General features: G+C 41.3%; 1 protein-coding gene across 1 annotated transcript in view; it reads left to right on the top strand.

The window, feature by feature from the left end:
* The window catches only part of LOC143808370 (coagulation factor X-like), a 101,094-nt gene that overhangs the window by 65,173 nt on the left and 13,324 nt on the right, over nucleotides 1-22,597 (top strand). The window contains exons 4-8 of the mRNA XM_077290936.1: nucleotides 5,037-5,061; nucleotides 11,158-11,271; nucleotides 13,640-13,774; nucleotides 15,696-16,075; nucleotides 17,706-17,823. Of these exons, the coding sequence (XP_077147051.1) occupies nucleotides 5,037-5,061; nucleotides 11,158-11,271; nucleotides 13,640-13,774; nucleotides 15,696-16,075; nucleotides 17,706-17,823 (772 nt within the window). The remainder of the gene's footprint in view (nucleotides 1-5,036; nucleotides 5,062-11,157; nucleotides 11,272-13,639; nucleotides 13,775-15,695; nucleotides 16,076-17,705; nucleotides 17,824-22,597) is intronic.

Genomic DNA, 22,597 nt, shown 5'->3' with positions numbered 1-22,597 from the left:
TTCTCTGAAAGTTGCCGCCAAGGCGCACTCATTCCACTGAGTAAGCACAGACCATTTACGGAATTTTTGGCAGAAAACTTCAGCTTCGTCTTGCCCCTGAGATAGTGCCATCAAAGTTTTTTCTGCCTGAAGTTCCAAATGAGGTTCCTCATAAAGCAAGCCCAAGGCCAGAAAAAACGCATCCACATCGCGTAACGCAGGATCCCCTGCTGGCAATGAGAAGGCCCAATCTTGAGGGTCACCCCTGAGCAAGGAAATCACAATCCTAACCTGCTGAGCAGGGTCTCCAGCTGAACGAGACTTCAGGGACAAATAAAGCTTACAATTATTTCGGAAATTCTGGAAGCTAGCTCTATTCCCTGTGAAGAACTCCGGCAAAGGAATTCTCGGCTCAGATACCGGAGCATGTACCACAAAATCTTGTAAATTTTGTACTTTCGTGATGAGATTATTCAAACCCGCAGTTACACTCTGGAGATCCATTATTGTCAGGTGCACACAGAGCCATACAGAGATTAGGAGGAGAGAGAGAAAAAAGACTGCAGCAAGGCAGACTGGAGGAAAAAAAAAAAAAAAAAAAAAAAAATTCCAGCAGACTTCTTATAACTCTCCTTTCTCAACCTGGGTCTTTAACACTTTATTGGCCGGTCAAACTGTCATGATCTCTGCAGGCAGAGATCATAGCAAGCCTATAGAGGGACAAGCTCTCGGAAGATGGAACTATACTGACCATGAACTAAGCCTGCCGCGCAACTAGAAATAGCCAGGTAGCATTTCCTATTTATCGCTAGATGCCCAGCTCTGGCCTAAGACCTAAATAGCTAGCAGAGGGAAATATAAGACCTGGCTCACCTCTAGAGAAATATTCCAAAGAAGACAGTAGCCCCCCACATATAATGACGGTGAGTTCAGATGAAACAACAAACGCAGCAGGAAAATAGTCTTAGCAAATTTGAGGTCCGCTTACTAGATAGCAGAAGACAGATAGTATACTTTCATGGTCAGCAGAAAAACACTAACAAAACACCATCCAGAGATTACCTTAAACTCTGGCATTAACTCATAACGCCAGAGTAGCAATCCCTGATCAACGAGAGCTTTCCAGACACAGTAACAAAACTTCAGCTGTGAACTGGAACAAATAGGCAAAACAAAACATGGACAAAAGTCCAACTTATCTAGTAGTAGTCTAGAAGCAGGAACAAGCACTGAGAGGCATCAGATAACATTGTTGACCGGCAAGAAACCACCAGAGAAATGAGCTTAAATAGCGACACCCACTACTGATGGAACCAGGTGAAACAGGAAAGAGGATGACAAGTCCAATTCCACAAGCGGCCACCGGGGGAGCCCAGAATCCAAATTCACAACATAGGACATAAACTTGTATGACAGGTGACTCGAGCCTTTTTACAGGGTCTCTATCATGACCCGGGCTCTATGTGTCACTGTGTCTCCTGGGTGTTAGGGCGAACAGGTGATGTATAATCCAGCTGTCCTGCCGGTTTCTGCTATGTGTCTTAGAGTCCCACAAAAGCCTTGGTCTTCCGGCTACTGGTGTCTGCGCTTTGCCAGGGAGACAGTCAAATCACTACTGTCCTCCCCAAGTGTCACTCGCCTGTGCCTCTCTCTCCTACACGCTCACTACAATCTGTTCTTCTTTCGGTGTTATCTCTGTCCAGGAGCTGTAGCACTTTCTCATGGGTGCACGGCCGCTCTGCTTCCTTCCCTCTGTCTCTCTGACAGGAACTGAACTCACTTTCCCTCCAAACCACAATATATATATATAGGGGAGTCACCTAGGAATAGGATCAAAAGCTCCCCCTTGTGGCCTGGAGTGTGAACATGTTGCATGCTTGTGTTTACCTGGTGAAAGTTATCCTTCCTTGCCTCCAAGCGTGACATCACTCTCCCTGTGAGAAAAGCAATGCCACTGTGACGACCAGGACCCTGGTGTACCACACAAGCTGCTTGGTGTGTTGAAATCAACTGTGGGAGCAATAATAAGAAAATGGAAAACATAAAAGACCACTGATAATCTCCTTCGATCTGGGGCTCCACACAAGATCTCAACCCGTGGGATCAAAATGATCACAAGAACGGTGAGGAAAAATCCCAGAACCACACGGGGGGGACCTAGTGAATTACCTGCATAGAGCTGGGACCACCGTTATAAAGGCTACTCTCAGTAACACACTACGCCCCCAGGGACTCAGATCCTGCAGTGCCAGATGTGTCCCCCTGCTTAAGCCAGTACATGTCCGGGGCCGTCTGTAGTTTGCTAGAGAGCATTTGGATTATCAAAAAGAGTATTGGGAGAATGTCATGTGGTTTGATGAAACCAAAGCAGAACCTTTTGGTAGAAACAAAACTCGTCGTGTTTGGAGGAGACAGAATGCTGAGTTGCATCCAAAGAGCACCATACCTACTGTGAAGCATGGAGGTGGCAACATCATGCTTTGGGGCTGTTTCTCTGCAAAGGGATCAGGGCGACTGATCCGTGTACATGAAAGAATGAATGGGGCCATGTATCGTGAGATTTTGAGTGCAAACCTCCTTCTATCAGCAAGGGCATTGAAGATGAAACATGGATGGGTCTTTAAGCATAATGACTCCAAGCAGACTGCCAGACTAACGAAGGAGTGGCTTCGCAAGAAGCATATGAAGGTCCTGGAGTGGCCTAGCCAGTCTGCAGATCTCAACCCCATAGAAAACCTTTGGAGGGAGTTGAAAGTCCGTGTTGCCCAGGGATAGGCCCAAAACATCACTGCTCTACAGGAGATCTGCATTGAGGAATGGGCAGACATACCACTAACAGTGTGTGACAACCTTGTGAAGACTTACAGAAAACGTTTGACCTCTGTCATTGCCAACAAAGGATATATAACAAAATATTGAGATGAACTTTTGTTAATGACCAAATAGTTATTTTCCACCATAATTTGCAAAATAAATCTTGCCAAATCAGACAAGGTGATTTTCTGGATTTGTTTTCTCATTTTGACTCTCATAGTTGTGGTCTACCTATGATGTCAGTTACAGGCCTCTCTCATATTTTTAAGTGTGAGAACTTGCACAATTGGTGGCTGAATAATACTTTTTTTCCCCACTGTATATAGAAACAGTAACTGCCTAATTAATTACTCAACATATTCATCAAATCCGATTTAGGTTAGGGTCATAAAAATCGTTCAGAGTTGCATCCAGAAAAGAGGGACGATTTATTTTCTCACTTGTTATCCATGTGCAGTCCGTATATAATTCATTTTTTACTCAGCAGCTAGTAATAATTTACAGGATCAGTCACAGTCTGATATGTTATAGAACTGCAATGTATTTGTAAAAATCAGATGCTATACTGTGGCTCCATATAGCATCCAATTTTTTTCTCACACCCATAGACTTGAATGGGTGAGTCTCATCTGATTTTCGAACGAAAATTGTGCATGCTACAATTTTTTTTTTCACATGCAGATTCAGTCAGTGAAAAAATCATTCATCCGCTCGGCCCCATTGAATAACATTGGCCTGAGCACAATCCGCTTTTTTTTTAATATGTAGCACGCAGAACAAAAATACAGTTGTGTGCATGAGCCCTAATAATTAGATTTTGCTAGATTTTGATGAAGATAGGCAACAATTTCAGCTTTCAACCCTGTTAAAATGAAACCTTGTCATATATTGCAATCTATGATAGAGCTGTCTTAGAGTGACATAGTATTGCCGCATTTAACCATAACCTCTTTAACTAAGGCACAACTACCAAAGTAGATCTGGGGACCTTCTACATAGGGGTGTCATTCCCCTGACTTCCAGCTTTTAGAACACTATTATTGAGGCTGATGAAGGGTTTCACTTATGTTGCTTATGTCAACTTTTGTTTTATAGTCTTGTAGGACTTGGCATTGTAGTTAATCTTTCCAGTCTCACTCATGAAAATGACTCTGAGGATACTGAAGTTAGTTTCTTATCATCCAAAAAATAGCCTCATACAAGGACAATGTTAATGACTACACAATAAAATTGTGTTTCACATTGCACCAAAGACATGCCAATTGATAAAAGCATTTTGATTATTAATACATGCAGGGTAAATTGTTATTTATCTTCAAAACCGCAGCAGCAAGTCTGGAGTGTGTGATCCCAGCCTTAAAATTGGGCACAACTGTGATTTACAGTTGTGCTCAAAATTTTACATACCCTGGCAGAATTTTTGCTTTCTTGGTCTTTTTTTCCAGAGAATATGAATGATAACACCAAGCCTTTTTGTCCAATCATGTGAACTTTTGATCAGGGTCATTGGATGGTTTGGGTTGTCATTATGATTTAAAAAGAGAAAACACAATAGTTTGACAATAAATGGCTTCACTCAACCTCTAACCATGAGTGGAGAAAACGTTTTGGTGTTATCATTCATATTCTCAGAAAAAAAGGCAAAGAAAGCAAAAAATCTGCCAGGGTATGTAAACTTTTGAGCACAACTGTATTGGAGAATAGCAAAGAGGAAACCTCTACTGTTCAAGAACAACATATCGCAAAATGCTAAAATTCCACTCTGGTGATGCAAATCTACCAGTGTAAATATATTCTAGTTCTAGCAAGCAGAGTTTGTTAACTAATACCGTGAAAAAAAATCAAATAAGGCTGGTTTCACACATTCGACATTATTGATCCAAGAATGGACTATCATGTCCAGACAGGCCATGGGTCTGTTTTCCGATCTGAGATCAACAGCCTCATAGGCATGTAAGTTAAGGAGACCCGTGATTGGTCCGGACATCTTGGTCTGTACTTGTGACATGTAAAACCAGACATAGGCTATATCAGCTTACTAGACTTTTCAATGAAGAACAGATGGGTTGTCTAGGTCAACAATTAAAGGTGCAACTCTTGAGTGCACATGATTGGCAACTCTAACAGGCAACTAAACTGGGAATAACTATAAACTATAAAAGGCCGAAAACTGTATTTTTATTAACTGTGTGCTTGCAAATGCTAGGGTTGTTATTTTGACTTTTTTTCTTGTTCTTTTCTAGATAGAGTTTTGGTATCACTATGAAGGTGAGTAAAATAGCTCAGCCATTTTTAATAGAGTCCAGATCCTTTCAGCCCTCTTGATTGTAGCACTTGCTGTGTACTAGTTTCTAAAAATGGTGACTATGTGTCTCTGTGTGGGAGGTAAGACCTGATCACATTGAGAGCTATAGTAATATACATTGTATTATTCTCTGGAGAGTCACAGATGAGGATACATGGCACCAGGGCTGGCACCAGGGCTGCCACCAGTAATTTTAGGGTCCCATACTGGCAAATTGAGACTCCGCCCAGGCTCCACCCCAGCTCCATATTCACCCCACAAACTTTCCAGAGTCCCACCACCCACTCTTGGAAAAACTCCACTTTTGCACCACGACCTAACGAACCACACATTAACAGTTCCCATTGAACACCATATCACATACATAGCTAGCAGCTTTTGTTTTGGCCAAAAGATTTTTAAGTCTCCATCACCATGACAAGGTAGACTCTTTTGGCTGGGCTCTACTCTAACCTGTTAAACATTTTCTTAAAATGTATTTCTCACCCCTCGTGTTCTCTCATTCCTGGCCCCTTGTGTTCTCTCATTCATTTCCCCTTGTTATCTCTCATGCCCGGCCCCTTGTGTTCTCCCATCCTGGCCCCATGCAACTTGATACTGCTCTCAGATGTCTTCATTCTTCCTCCACGTGTCTCCATCTTGCCCCTATGTCTCCATCCTGCCCCATGTCTCCATCCATTCCCTGTGTGTTTCAATCCTGCCCCCAATTGTCTCCATTCTGCCCATATCATCTCCATTCTACCCCCATGTCTTCTTCATTCTTCCCCCATGTCGTCTCCATCCTGCCCCATGTCATCTCCATTCTGCACCATTTGTTTCAATTCTGCCTCATGTCTCCATTCTGCCCCATGTGTCTCCAACTGCCCTCATTTGTCTCCATTCTGCCATTTGTCTCCATTCTGACCCCATGTTGTCTCCATTCTGTCTCACATGATCTCCCATCCTGAGGCTTTACAAAAAAGTTAAAAAAAAAAAAAATCTCCTTACCTGGCTGCAATCCAGCGGCATCTTCTCCCCCATCTATTTTAGGTGCTGGTGCATGGCATTGAAGTCATATGTTGGTAAAATGCGCACCAACATCAGCTGCCGACCTGTGATTGGCTAACTATTGCTATGTGGGAAGCCTTCCCGCACGGCAATAGAATTTAACTGAAAGTGTGTCAGGTCCGGGCCCCTCTCTGCTTACTGAGCCCCATACGCCAGTAAGGACAGTAATTCCCTGATGGCGGCCGGTATGGCACTAGCAGTAGACTGTGCAGTGTGATGCATCCATGTCAGAGTCAGTATGTACACTCCAACCCACCAGAGAGGGTCAGAGAAAGGTTGAGACAAACTGTATTAAAACAAATTAGAAATCTTGCACTTTTCAAAATGCTATTTTTCTTTTTAGATTCTAAAGCTGGATACAAACATTAGATGGCTGTCCACCTAACAATGCTCTGACGATCTTGGCTGTCTCTTCAATATAGGGCTTGTGCACACAACCAATTTTCCTGTGCAAGTGCTATCCATATTTTTTTATGATATTCTTTGGGGCTGTGCGCATGTTCAATTTTTCCCTCAAACCTAGAAGTTTGGGGAAAAAATCACAGAGATGTCCGTTTTGTGATCCGAGTGTCATTTGCACTTGAATGACATCTGGTTTTCATCCGGAAAAAAAAAACTGATGCCGCTGTGATCAAACTTTGATCAGAATAATCAGACCATTTTTCTCGAATGAGGGGACATTGGTCGTGTGAACCTACCCTTAATGTCTTCTAAGAAAGCCGTCAACAGATATCTTTGCTGGTGAATTATCTCCATGAGAACAGGGCAATAAGCGGCCTGATTTCGGACACTCACAATCGACATCTCCATAGACGATCAGTTGCCAAGCGCTCCTGTACACATTAGAGTGTTGGCCAAACCCGTCGCTATTGATGGGTCCGGCAGACATTAAATAATATGCTGTTTTCAGATAAAAGCTTCCCTTTCGGCATAGAATGGATTTATGTACATCAGCAGAATACATAGGGCCATGCAGATTTGTGGTTGTCCCTCATCACAATCTTGGCTTATTGTGATGTAGTAATGCACCAAATCTACACCAAATCATAGAGATTTTAGTGCTGATTTCATAGCATTGTCAGGGTAAAACAAAAAAAAACAACAAAGAATCTCTGAACCCACTTCTACTGACCCTTATATGGCTCCATTGTCTGGTCCTCTCCCTGCCTCTGTACAACCTGCATGTGACGGGAGGTCATAGTGACATAACATAGGTAACATATGGTAGTTAGCAAGGCCGAAAAAAGACATTTGTCCATCCAGTTCAGCCTAAATTCCGTCAGAATAAATCCCCAGATCTACATCCTTCTAAATAAAAACCGTAAAAAGAAATGGGCAACTGAGCTGAGTAAAAGATGTCAAATTTTTATTCATACAATATTATTTCCATAAATACACAAATACAATAAGACACAATTAAAAAAGGGAGAGCGACACCATAGTGCCACGTCCGTTAAGGAATAAATTATAGATGTAAATAAAGGTCAATCAAATTGAAAAAGGCAGCTCAGTCGGGACAGAGCATACACTCTAAATAGACACTATTCAAAGAGATTATTCCATAAAAAGCACTCATTTGTGACATAATCATGCCCATGTATACAGTCTCAGTACCATAGTATTAGTCAAAAGAGGCTACACCTAGTTAAATAGTATAAATCATAAGTGGTAAGAATAAAATAAGTAGCAAAGTCAATAATTTACAATTAATTGCCTAGTGCTATAGTGCAAGCCGAGCATATATGCAGGTACATACCTAAGCCGTGTATACATACTCAATAATCACCATGTCAGTAAGAATAGGTATATATGTATAATCAATGGGGTAGTACATAATGTAGCAAGACAATAATTTACAACAAAGTGCCTTGTGCCATAGTGCAAACTAAAAGTTCATATCTAATCCGTATGGATATATACAGAAAGACCACTATACTGATCTAGGATACATGTATATATAATCAATGATACAATCAATGGTATAACTGCCAAATGCTGTTTAGATGACCAACCTGTTAAGGACGTGGGAGAACGGAAACCCCGACGCGCGTTTCGCACTCTGCTTCTAAAGAACCTAATAACTGTAAGATACAATATTGTTACATTCCAGGAAGACATCCAGGCCTCTCTTGAACCCATCGACTGAGTTTGCCATCACCACCTCCTCAGGCAAGGAATTCCAGATTCTCACTGCCCTAAAAGTAAAGAATCCTCTTCTATGTTGGTGGAAAAACCTTCTCTCCTCCAGACGCAGAGAATGCCCCCTTGTGACCGTCACATTCCTTGGTATAAACAGATCCTCGGAGAGATATTTGTATTGTCCCCTTATATACCTATACATGGTTATTACATCGCCCCTCAGTCGTCTTTTTTCTAGACTAAATAATCCTAATTTTGCTAATCTCTCTGGGTATTGTAGTTCTCCCATCCCCTTTATTAATTTTGTTGCCCTCCTTTGTACTCGCTCTAGTTCCATTATATCCTTTCTGAGCACTGGTGCCCAACTGTACTGTACTGTACACAGTACTCCATATGCGGTCTAACCAGGGATTTGTACAGAGGCAGTATAATGTTCCCATCAGGTGTATCCAGACCTCTTTTTATGCAGCCCATAATCCTGTTTGCCTTGGCAGCCGCTGCCTGGCACTGGCTGCTCCAGGTAAGTTTATCATTAACTAGGATCCCCAAGTCCTTCTCCCTGTCAGATTTACCCAGTGGTTTCCTGTTCAGTGTGTAATGGTGATATTGATTCCTTCTTCCCATGTGTATAACCTTACATTTATCATTGTTAAACCTCATCTGCCACCTTTCGGCCCAAGTTTCCAGCTTATCCAGATCCATCTGTAGCAGAATACTATCTTCTCTTGTATTGACTGCTTTACATAGTTTTGTATCATCTGCAAATATCGATATTTTACTGTGTAAACCTTCTACCAGATCGTTAATAAATATGTTGAAGAGAACAGGTCCCAATACCGACCCCTGCGGTACCCCACTGGTCACAGCGACTGAGTTAGAGAATATACCATTTATAACCACCCTCTGCTTTCTATCACTAAGCCAGTTACTTACCCATTTACATACATTTTTCCCAGACCCAGTATTCTCATTTTGTGTACCAACCTCTTGTGTGTCACGGTATCAAAAGCTTTGGAAAAATCAAGATATACCACGTCCAATGACTCACCGTGGTCCAGTCTATAGCTTACCTCTTCATAAAAACTGATTAGATTGGTTTGACAGGAGCGATTCCTCATAAACCCATGCTGATATGGAGTTAAACAGTTATTCTCATTGAGATAATCCAGAATAACATCCCTCAGAAACCCTTCAAATATTTTACCAACAATAGAGGTTAGACTTACTGGTGTTATGAAACTGCAGCACAGAACTAGGAGAGATGGGGGAAAGCTGACCCTGCACTAAGACTTAGCTGAAACTCTACAATGGAGTGGGCGACCCATTCCTTGCGAATAGACCCACCGACAATCCTAGTCTAAACTCAGCGAAGAACTATAGATAAGGGGAAGCAGGTCCCTAATAGGAAACACAGAGAAGGCTGCAGAAACAAACTGAAAACAGAAACAAAAGATAGCAGAACCGGAGATCCCAGAACTGCAAAATATCAAACACAGAAAGCTGTCTAAGCACCTAGACAGAACTCTAGCGGATTTACACTGTTGTCCAGCAAGGAATGGGAGACAGGTGCTGGGTAATAAAGGGTGATACAATCACCTGAACAAGACAACCCAGCACCAGGGGAAAAAGACCAGCAGCCAGAAAACCACAACAAGATGGCGGATGGTCAAACACAAAACAGATTCTAACAACTGGCCTATAATTTCCAGGTTCACTTTTAGAGCCCTTTTTGAATATTGGTACCACATTTGCTATGCGCCAGTCCTGTGGAACAGACCCCATCGCTATAGAGTCCCTAAGTATAAGAAATAATGGCTTGTCTATTACATTACTTAGTTCTCTTAGTACTCGTGGGTGTATGCCATCCGAACCCGGAGATTTATCTATTTTAATCTTATTTAGCCGGTTTCGCACCTCTTCTTGGGTTAGATTGGTGACCCTTAATATAGGGTTTTCTCTGTCTCTCGGCATTTAACCTAACATTTTATTTTCCACCGTGAATACCGTGGACAAGAAGATGTTTAATATATTAGCTTTTTCCTCGCCACCGGTTACACGGTTGATCTTCAGAACTGTCCAGATAGGTAATTATTCTTATATTTTTTTTTTTTATTTTTTTATTTTAGTGTTAAAGAAGCACTCCCATCAAAATTGTTGATATATATATATATATATATATATATATATACATATATATATATATATTTATTTATATATATATATTTATTTATATATATATATATATATATATATATATATATATATATATATATATATATATATATATATATATATATATATATTATACTTTCAATTGCTCATTTTGCCTTTGCACCCAGTAAATTCTCCCCTTTCCCATTAGGTCTATGACATCATGTCATATAAAACTAACTAGCTGAATCCTTTTAAGCTCTATGTAGAAAAAGGAGGTTAATTTTCCCTGTATGATTTATCAGTCACTGCAAAATAGTCTGGCAGGGAGAGGAGGGAGCAACTGGGTCAGGAGGTGAAGAGAGGAATGATAAATGAAGGGACAAGAGACTTCCTGCTTCTACTTAGAGCAAAGAGAAGAATTAACTTAACAATTGTAAGAACATAGTGCTATATAATATGATTGCAATATATTGAGAGGATAAAAACTTTGACGGGAGGAGGAGGCTTTTTTAAATGTGAAAAGTTTTTGTATTAAAAAATAACTAAAATCAAATGACTATATGATATGATTAGGGTTCTGGAAAATGCAGATTTAGCAGACTGCTAGCCTAGACCTAATGAATTCTAGATATACTGCTTGTTAAAGACATTCACAATTAATGATGAATTTAAATTCTATGTATGAGTTTGTATTAAGAATACTGTGCATTTATTTATAGACCTCAGCCCATGTAAAGAGAATCCATGCCAAAATGGGGGAATCTGCCAGCAGTATCACTATACCTACACATGTCTCTGTCCACCACGCTATTCAGGAAGACAATGTGAAAATGGTGAGAAAATTGGCCTCATATCTTCCTGCACTGGTAGAAACACATTTTCCTATGGGAATGCAGGGCATAATGGGCGATGTAGAAAACGGAGGACGTTGACTTCACCAGTAGCCATGTATTCCCCATCATTTCAGTTTTGCTGAGTTTTTTTAAACCTGCTTTCATGGCAATCACAAAAAGGGGATTTTTCATTTTTCTTTTTTTCCCTTCCCTTCTTCTAAGAGCCATAACTATTCTATTTCTCCATCAATATAGCGATGAGAGCTTGTTCTTTGTGGGACAAATTATATTTTTCAATAGCGCCATTCATTTTACCTTACAAAGTACTGAAAAGCATGAACATAATCCCACATTGAGTTAAATGGTGAGAGAACCGCAATTCTGCCCTTGTCTTTTGGGTTTTGTTTTTACGGTGTTCATTAGGTGGAAAAAATGACCAGGCAACATGATTCTACAAGTAAGTACAACTGTGGAAATACAAAATGTGAGTTTTTATTTTAATATATTAATGGTTTAAAAAAAATTCAAAACACGGAACCATTTTTGGAGACCTGTAACTTTTTCATTTTTCTGTCAATGGTCCCGCATGAGAGCTTGTTTTTTTGTGTGCTCAGCTCGTGGTTTTATAGCTTCTTATTGCATTTTCTTTTCAGAATTTATGCATTAAATAATTAATATTTTAATAGATTGGAATTTTACAGACACGACAATGCAATTTTTTTTTCAATGTTTCAACACTAGAACTACCGGAGGGGTCATTTTGCCCCCTTTGCTATTTCTTTTTCCTATAATTTCTAAAATTTTAACAAATGAGTTCTGAGTTTTTGTGACTTTTGTTTATTCATGGTAGTGTATATTTTAGGACACAAAAATGAATTGAAACTTTTTCAGGGGCCCGGATTTTACAATTCATACCTATAAGTACTGAAGGGGTCAATTTGACCCCATACATAAAAGTAGTAGTAGGCAAGTCTCCTAATAACAAATACATATGAGACTACTCTGATGAAGAATGGTGACATCACTCTTACAGTTTACCAAGGTAAGCCAAATAAGAATGTCATTTTGCTCAGTAGTCTTCACCCAGATGTAGCAGTTGGAAACGACAAGAAAAAAACCCCGGAAACAGTACAATTTTACAATAAAACAAAGGTTGGAGTGGACACAGTAGACCACATGGCTCGAAAGTACATCAAAAATCTGGAAGCCGCTGATGGCCTGTTCAGGTGTTTTGTAATGTACTTGATTTAGCAGCTATAAACGCAACTATACTCTATAAAACAGCAACTGGGAGTAAAATTAGCAGACGGGAGTTCATTCTTCAGCTTCATGCTATGACCATGTAAAAGGAAAATGCGTGCTGTACTTGATCTTAACACTGTTCCTACTAAGTTAAAATAAATGTCCTTTAATTTGTTGGCAACAAAAAAGTTATTTTTACTCCAGAGTCAGTACTTTTGAATGGGGGTCAAAATGACCCCTAATGGTAGTTATAGGTATTATGAAACCTGCGGTAGTTCTAGTTAAAACATTTTTTTTTATTAAAGCGTTATTAAAAAAAAGCAAGTTATCCTTTTTCCACAGAATGGGAATAATTTGCCAATCAATGGGTGTCTGACCACTGGGATTTCGAGAAATGGGCTCTGAATCCATGCTTGACCTCTGTTCCCTTCATTGTCTATGAGACTGCTGGAAACACCTCTAGCACTGTACTAGGTGGTCCCATAGACAATGAATGGAGCGGAAATAATAATATTTTTTTAATTGTGACTTTATTTTGGTCATTTTAGACGACTTGAGGCTCTGATCATTTGATCACTTGTATTATTTATTACAATACTATAGTATTGCTATATATGGGGAAACTGATGATCTGCTATGTAGCCCACCCATAGACGCCAGAACGCTTGCGTCACTCCACATGGCAGCTTTAAATGCTTCTGTCAGAGATTGAGAGTGGCAATTAAATGGTTAAATAGCAGTAGAGTCGGGTACTGGCTACATAAGACACCCCTTGATATGAGAGAGTCGAGCTGCTCAATACATAAGATGTACAAGTAAGGGGAGAAGGGGCTAAAGATATTTTTCCACAATGGACATTTTCATATCTCCACTGGATAGGTAATAAACGTCTGATCTACCCACTGCTGGGACCCCCATTAATCAAAACAATGGGGGGTCACACTTTTGCTGCACAACAGATGTAGGAAGGACCCCAACCAATCAGACAAGTGCTGTAAACAAAGTTGAGATTAATTTATTTATTTGGAAGATGCGAAAAAAAAGTATGTCAAATCTATGCTTATAATATGATCTTTCCAAATGATTGCATGATAATATGAATAACTGTAAATTTCTGTAACTGCAGTGCGAGTTGAGTGCTGGTATAAAAATGGAGGATGCTGGCAGTACTGTACAGATAAACCAGGGTCACTTAGTGTAACCTGCTCCTGTGCACAAGGGTATACCCTGGAGGAGGACGGGAAGAAATGTGCCAAATCTGGTAAGCTACATCATTCCATCCATTTGTAGCAACACATCACAGTTCAGATTTCATTTCTTAAAAACCCCTTTCTGACCTTCCTGCAATAACGGGTGATCAAAAGAACGTATCTGTACCAAAATGGTATCAATAAAAACGTCAGCTCGGCACGCAAAAAATAAGCCCTCACCCGACCCCAGATCACAAAAAATGGAGACGCTACAGGTATCGGAAAATTGCGCTTTTTTTTTTTTTTTTTTTAGTAAAGTTTGGAATTTTTGTTTACCACTTAAATAACAAAGAACCTAGACATATTAGGTGTCTATGAACTCATAATGACCTGGAGAATCATAATGGCAGGTCAGTTGTAGCATTTAGTGAACCTAGCAAAAAAGCCAAACAAAAAACCAGTGTGTGATTGCACTTTTTTTGCAATTTCACCACACTTGGAATTTTTTTCCCGTTTTCCAGTTCATGACATGCTAAAACCAATGATGTTGTTCAAAAGTACAACTTGTCCCGCAAAAAATAAGCCCTCACGTGGCCATATTGACAGAAATATAAAAAAGTTATGGCTCTGGGAAGGAGGGGAGCGAAAAAACGAAAAAATGAAAATACCCAGGGTCATGAAGGAGTTAATTTAAAGAACTCTTGAAAAATTGTCATTGCACATTGAAATTTTAGCATGTTACTATGTTACTATATCAGTACTTCTATAAGAATGTGGTTACATCAGTGGTCTCCATGCTGTGGCCTTCCAGGTGTTGCAAAACTGCAACTCTCAGCATGCTTTCATAAATTATAGAAGCATAATTGACTTTCTAAACAATGGGAAAAATTCAATAAAGTGCCAGAATTCTTGTGCAATTTGTACCCTACAGCTAATTTGTACTATATTATGTGAATTAGACACTATCTGCACTGAATCTGACAATTTCAGTATGAGGTAATGAGGTATCACAAGAACCGTTACTATGTAAAAATCTGGCTGGATTATTTCAGTGCTCATATACCATATCACAGTAAAGCTAAAATACAATCCTTGTCCAGCACAAAGTGAAACATAAAGTAAACAGCCCATACAATAGTGCGGGTTCACCGCTTAGCTTAGAGTCCAGCTTTTTAGTCTTTTAGCAAAGTCACACAATCCAGGACATCTACATACCTCCATACATGTAAGCATGTGTGAGAAAAACATGTCACATTTTACAATGTGAACCACACCCAAAGGTTAAGAAATGGTGAGAAGCCGTCCCATCCTAACTCTTGAGATGGCTCTATCATGGCCAATTAACCCCTCTTAGTACTGTGTATACTAGAGCATTATGCCAGGTTTTACATCACAGAGGACATCCACCTCTATGATACATATCTCCCATCCACTATGTGTCAGGCAGCCACCTTACAGATTGCAGCATTAAGCAAAAGGCGGAACCATTCACCTGATGCAGTTATGTGAGACACAACACTGAAAAGGTTTTGTATATGGTTTCCAGATGCTGCAGCCCCACAGGTTGGCTGGTATTGTACCTTATTGACGTCATCGCTCATCGCTGCAGTCGGATTCACACGCTACTCTTAGTGTGTTCCGGCAGCCGTACTGAGCGGTCATATTACTATTGTCACCGCTCACCACAGCCTTCAGATATACCAGAGTCGGGGATCATCATGGGACGTCATTGTTATGAATTTACAGTGGACCCCTTTGGATTATTTTATTTTGTATTGGCATTAAATAGGTAAAAGATGCTCTGGGAGTGTTTTTTACACTTAAACGACTTCTCTGTGTGTGTGTGCTTATTTCTTTTGACTACGGGTTTAGTAATGGGGTTGTCTTACAGATGTCTCTCCATTACTAACCCCTGGGCTTGATGTCATTACACAGCTGACAGTAATAGCACAAACCTATTGGCAGGAATCCATGTTTCCTCTTCTCTTCCAGCTCGTTTCCCGTGTGGACTCACCACCAGTTCTCCACGCTCACTGCTGGATCACCATGAACCCCTTGGCCGCTCCAATTCTGATTTGCCAGAAGCAGATAATTCCTTCTTGAATTCCACAGCGGCCATTACCCCAACAAGCAGTGCTAATGATAATATAAAGATGGAAAAGCTAAATGAGACAGAAAAGCATGTGCAGAATGACACTTCTCATAATGTTACCGGAATAGACAGTAAGAACATTACTACGGGGGGTGAGGATGGAAACAGAACATCCTGGTATGATGATGACATTGGAAGATTTCTGAACAGTGAAGACATGTCAGAAACTGGTCGGATTGTCGGTGGGATGCGCTGCGATCTTGGACACTGCCCCTGGCAGGTATTTAGATAATGTAATTAATTTAGAAACAATATTTTATAGATTTATCAGTCATGTTTTTGCAAGAAATACACGTAATACCGACTAAAAATAACAAAAGAAAAATACTTTTCCTACTTCTATGTCACACAATACTTGATCAGCTATTGGTAACGTTAGCGCATAGATAATACAGTCTCTTAATCCCCATTTATACTGGCCGATAATCAGATTATAATGCTAACGATCCATTGTTCATGAATCATGACAATTGTGGAAAGTCAATGGGTTGAATGACTTGAACAATATGTCCAAAAGCATGAAATTGTTTAGGTGAGTGAAAAAAATCTTGTTCATCCTTTAAAAATGTGGAGATTATTCACTCATTCAGCGATTTGACCGACAAAAAGAAAGAGTGGAAATTCAAGTCCTAAATAGGTACCATATTTTTTGGATTATATGATGCATCGGATTATAAAACGCACCCCAAATTTTGGGGAGGGAAATAGGAAAAAAAGTTTTTTAATAAAATGGTGGTGCATCTTTAAATCCGCTTTTACGGTAGCTTGGGGGTGTTCGGAGATGCGATGCTGCGGGTCCTAGACTGATAGGAGGGAGTGTTCGACAGGATGGGGGCTCCCGAGATCTCAATCTGAGCATGTTCTGGTGGCCATTTTCCCGAAATCCACCGGATTGAAAACCATGGAAAGTGCTGGGGCTCCGGGATTTCACAAAATATCGGCGGAGCCCCTCAGCGCCAAACACCCCCTCCTATGAACCTGGGACCTGAAGCATCGCCCCCCTCCTGCTGTCGCCAGCTTCCTACAGCAGCAATCCTGTGTCCCATCTTCACCGCAGCAGGTAAGCTACATTCAGATTATAAGATGAGCCCACTGTTTCCCCCCATATTTGGAGGAAAAAAGTGCGACTTATAATCCGAAAAATATGGTATCTGTCTGTGTGAGCACAGCTCATGATGTTCGGTGTTATGACAAAACGATCACTGTTGAACCATTTCATTCAAGATTCTCATCCTGAATAAACCCTTGTCCGACATTGTTTGCTAGTCGTGAGTTATGATCTCATCATTCATCGTTTAAACGGAATATGTCAACAGGTTTGGCCATGTAGTCTGACAGCAGCATGAGGTAGGGAGAGAGACCCTGATTCCAGCAATGCATCACCTAGTTTACTTGGTGCAGAAGTTATGACAGAATCACTGTTTTCTCTGCTACACACCTAGCAGAGCTCAGTTGTTGAGCTGTGTATAACCAGTTTACACCACCTCTTTCTGTGCACAATGTATAGTGACAGAAAGCTGCTAGTCAGTTCTGGGGGAGTGGTTGGACTAGGAGGCATGAGGCCAGTTGTCCTGTAGTGATAATTTCCTGTTGATAAAACACTGATTGTATTAAAAGAAAAACACAGCCTAGTAAGTGACACATCACTGTAATCAGGCTCTTTTTCACTACATCATGGTGCGCTCAGATTATATAGCAAAACAGATTCCCTTACAAGCAGAAATATTTGTAGTGGTTTTCTAGTTTTATGCTAATTCATAATACCAGAACTATTAGCGACTATTTAGCAATTGTATAAGATGTTTTTAAATTGAAATATTTTACATTCTCTCTACAACCGCCTGTTTAAGGTTATGATTCGCAATTCTCGAGGAACAGACTTTTGTGGTGGAAGCCTGATCAGCCAACGTTGGGTAGTGTCTGCCGCCCACTGCTTTGAAGGCATTGACCCTCATCATGTTACTATTGGTGAGTTTACTTTCCAATACACTGATAATACAAAACCCAAGATAAAAGCAAAATAAGCTGTAGTATTGTACTGATACTATAGTGAAATGTTTTCTGTGCGATATCTCCCCATAGACTTGCATAAGATGTGTAAAATCCTCAGGTAAAAAACGCACATGCTTTGCATAAGTGTATCAATACAGTTTTGTCAAGGCCAAATACCAGGAAGTATCAAAAGCAAAGCAGCTTTATTTAAAGCATGAAACGTTATCAAGAAACAAAAAATGCAGAAATTCTGCAGCGTCAAAAGCTCATTGTGGGAGTATAACCTTAGACCTGATTAAACTGATATACTTCCTTTGAAAATCCATTTGAGAATGGCTGTAAAATCCTTTTTAAAAGGTTATATTCCACACATCTAGCCTGACTGACAACTGCACAAAGTCCAGCTTGCTGCTGCAATCCCGCACTGCTCAGTACAAGCTGCAGCTGCCAGTCAGCCTGAGGGACTGAATACACTTAGCCTTAGGGTACCGTCACACAGTGCCATTTTCATCGCTACGACGGCACGATTCGTGACGTTGCAGCGTCGTATAAGTATCGCTCCAGCGTCGTATACTGCGGGCACACGTTGCAATACACGGCGCTGGAGCGATAATTTCATGACGTATTTGCGATGTAGAAGCCGTTGGTTACTGTGCGCACATCGTATACAACCTGTGTCACACAATGCAATCATGCCGCCACAGCGGGACACTAGACGACGAAAGAAAGTTTCAAACGATCTGCTACGACGTACGATTCTCAGCGGGGATCCGGATCGCAGTAGCGTGTCAGACACAGCGATATCGTAAATGCATCGCTGGAACGTCACGAATCGTGCCGTCGTAGCGATCAAAATTGCACTGTGTGACGGTACCCTTAGGCCGGAGTCACACTACCGTATAATACCGACAAGTGCTTTGCTATAAAAAATTGCATAGCACTCGGCCCAATGTTAATCTATGTGGCGGCTCCCATCATCATCGCAGCATGCTACGATTTGCACCGAATATCGGCCGAGACTCGCCAATGAAAGTCTATGGGTGCGAGAAAAACTCCCACATCACACGGACCATCAGTGTGACTTGCGAGAAATACGCATCGGTGTCCTTTCGAAAAGCCGGCAATTCAGTGCGGTGTACAGTAAAATCACACTGACAGGTTAAAATAGAAGATAAAATAAATGTATACACATAGCATAGGTAGGTATAGGTAGGTAGGTCATTGACACACATATATATATATTTATATGTAACACCCCAGGTAACCGGTTGTTACAATGATGTTGCCTTCTCTTCGGGGAGGGCGATATCATGCTTGGAGGCAAGGGGAATTCTCTTTACCAGGTAAGGCACCCACACACAACACATTCCAAATCCAGGCCAGAAGGGGGAGCTCAGGACCCGGATTCAGGGGAGCTTCCCTCATATATATGTATCCTGGCCTGGAGGAGGAGTTAGACAGTTGGTCCAGACACTTGGTCCAGGGAGATCATAGGAGAAGGAAGTCTGGAACTGAGTGCAGACAATGGAGCCGTGCAGTCAGAGAAGTGCTGCAGCTCCAGGGAAGACAGAGAACCCGAGGGGTTGAATGTAGTGGAGCTACAGAGGAAAGGAGCAGAGGAGAGATAAAGGGCTCAGAGGGGAAATGCGACAGGGCAACCTCAGAACCAGAGCGCAGCAACGGGGTACCGGGAGCCTGAGGTCATGACGTTCTCCAGGACGCACGACAGAACCGAAGGGCAAAGAACTTTAAGTGATTGGCCCGCACCACACCTGAGACGCAGCAGCACCTGAGGAGCCTGGGTCATGGTAGAGACCCTGTAAAACGGCTCAAGCTGCCTGTCATGCAGGTACCTGTTCCAGGACAGGGGAAAAAAGGACTTTGCCAGTAAGCTTCAGGCAGCAGGGACCTCATACAACAGCATAAGGAGGAAAGGCTCACGGACCTCAACTGGTAAAGGGATTCTCCCATTGACTCCAAGCCGGCCGAACCACAGGACACTTGCACCCGGTACTCTGGACTGAGATGCACTACTACCATCAGTAAACCAGGAAAAGACTTTACAACACTGTGTCCTCCACTTATTTACCGGCAAACTACCATCTCTGCCATTCACCTTGGGAGCCCTGGGGACCCCGCTTCACCTGTGGGAAGCGTTACCAACTAGCCGCCATCTCATCACCCCAGGGGACCCCTTTAAGCGGCGTCAGTCCCCACTGACCGAACACCACAGGTGGCGTCACGAACAATAGACTTTATTCACAATTCCCCTTAAAAGACCTTTCCCCTTTAATTGGGCGCCCAGGGCCACGGACCGCGTCACAACCATCATGACATTCCCTTTAAGAGCGACTGGACCCAGTGCCAAGTACCCCAGGCGCTGGCGGGCGACCCATATATTTCATGGAGAGTTAGGTAGCAGTATAGCCGATAATTCAATTGTCGACTTCTGTAATATCATTGCAGAAGCCGACAGGATATGACACATGGTTTATATACAGTAAACCATTGCATATCAGTTAGATTTATATATCCCTGACTAATAATGTTAGTACTATGTGTGTGTTAAATTTTGGAGATGTAGGTGTTAAATTAACGAATTTATTCAGGGAAAAAAATGCCTGGGCTCCCGCGTAATTTTCTTCGCCAGAGAGGGAATGCCAGTGACTAAGGACAGATATTAATAGCCTAGAAAGGGACCATTGTTACTGCCCACCCACCTGGCTAAAAACATCTGCCCCCAGCCACCCCAGAAAAAGTGCATCTACGTCATTTTTTTTGGTGGGTCCCCCTATTAGAATAGCCAGTAGAGGCTAAATATACAGCTGCGGGCTGATATTCATGGCCTGGTAAGATCCATGGGTATTAATCCCTTCCCAGGATACGAATATCAGCCCCGGCCATCGGCTTTCCCTCTCTGGAGAAGAAATTTGCATGGGAAACCACACAATTTTTTTCGCTTGTAGGATGGAACTTGTGGAGCCAATAAATAGGCTTCCACATTATTTATTCATGATTTTCTGGGCTGAGATCCATTATATGTTCATTTTGCAAGCCGGTGAGAAAATCTCACAATACAGATGTCACACGGATGCTTAGATGCGAGAAAATCACATCCCCGCATTGCACACGGATGACATACGGATCACTGTTCAGGGAACATTTCTGCGATTCTCGGCTGTGGAATACGGAACAATTTTTTATACGTTGTGTCTGACTCCGGCCTCATGAGCACTCTCACTCTCTAGCTGGACTTATAAAATGCAAATTTTAATAAAAGAATTATGCAATTGTTGTAATACAGATTTGAAAAATAAGTACACCAGTCCCTTCAGGTTGAAGATCTAGTGAATAATGTCCATGGGTTGATATTGCAAAATCTGGTAACGAATCAATTTGGATATTTTTTACAGAACTGTTTATAAAGCTTTTCCTGAATATAGACCTACTATCATAATTAGAATTGCTTTCTTTTGAAGTAATGAGGCAAGATCATATTCTGACAATCTGATAAATGTATAACAGCAAAATATTCCCGCTAGACTGCGGGTTTTTCGATGCTAATGATAGTCTCGCGGTCAACCAGACCTTGGATCCAAATATTCAGCAAAATTCCCATGCAAGAGTTCATATGAGTTTATGCCACCAGGGGGCGCATCACCGCAAGTCTACGATGCTACGTTCCCCTGCATTCCATTAATTTCACAGTTTTTACAACCAGGAGCAACAGCTGCATTAGCAGGCTCCTGGTTGTAAATTTATTTAACCAACTCAGATGGATTTACATCGTGGGACATGACTGTAAGCCGGACAGGTATGGGATATTGTTGCTTTTTTATTTAATTTTTTTTACAGAATGAGGGTCTTCAGGTGGATTAAGCATACAATAAAGATTTTAAAACCCCATGTGTGTATTTATTTCATTAAAATAGTTTATTCATAATGTGTGTGTATTATTAACCCTTTACTACTATTGGATTAATAATGGATAGGTGTCTTATTGACATCTCTCCATTATTAACCAGGCTTAATGTCACCTTACATTAGCAAGGTGACATTAGCCCTGTATTACCCCATATCCCACCGCTACAGGGGAGTGGGAAGAAAGTGGCTAAGTGCCAGAATAGGCGCATCTTACAGATGTCCAAAAAAAGAAAAAAATACCCGCACTGCCGCTGTTTTGCGATCACCTATCAGGGTGCCTTATGCTGCTATGCCAATACCCATACCAACTACTCCATAAGTGGGCGCTTCGGGTGCATGACCAAAAAAGTGCATTGAATCCAGAAAAAAGAGAAAAAAATGGATTCCGAAGATCGGGATCTGTGGAAGCGCTGTATGCGCGAAACAGCTGTCATCCTGTGGTCAACATGATCTCCTTGTCCATTTCGCATATGTCCTAATAAAGTTTCATCAATTTTATCGGGCTTGGTGAGTGCAAACCATTTTTTTTCTCTTTTTTCTGCATCTTACAGATGTGCCTTTTCTGAGGTGGCTGGGGGCAGATGTTTTTAGCCAGGGGGGGCCAATAGCCATGGTCCCTCTCTAGGCTATTAATATCTGCCCTCAGTCACTGGCTTTCCCACTCTGGCGGAGAAAATTGCACGGGAGCCCACGCCATTTTTTTCCATGATTTAACCCTTTATTTTACCACCTAGAGCCACCAAATTTTGCACACAGACACTTCTAACATTAGTAGTGAGGAATATATTTCACCCCACCTCAGTTGCGAAAATACATTTCCTCCATT

Source organism: Ranitomeya variabilis, chromosome 2, assembly GCF_051348905.1.
Source record: "Ranitomeya variabilis isolate aRanVar5 chromosome 2, aRanVar5.hap1, whole genome shotgun sequence".
Taxonomy (NCBI): domain Eukaryota; kingdom Metazoa; phylum Chordata; class Amphibia; order Anura; family Dendrobatidae; genus Ranitomeya; species Ranitomeya variabilis.
Note: the sequence above shows the minus strand (reverse complement) of the source record. Positions and strands in the feature narration are given on the sequence as shown.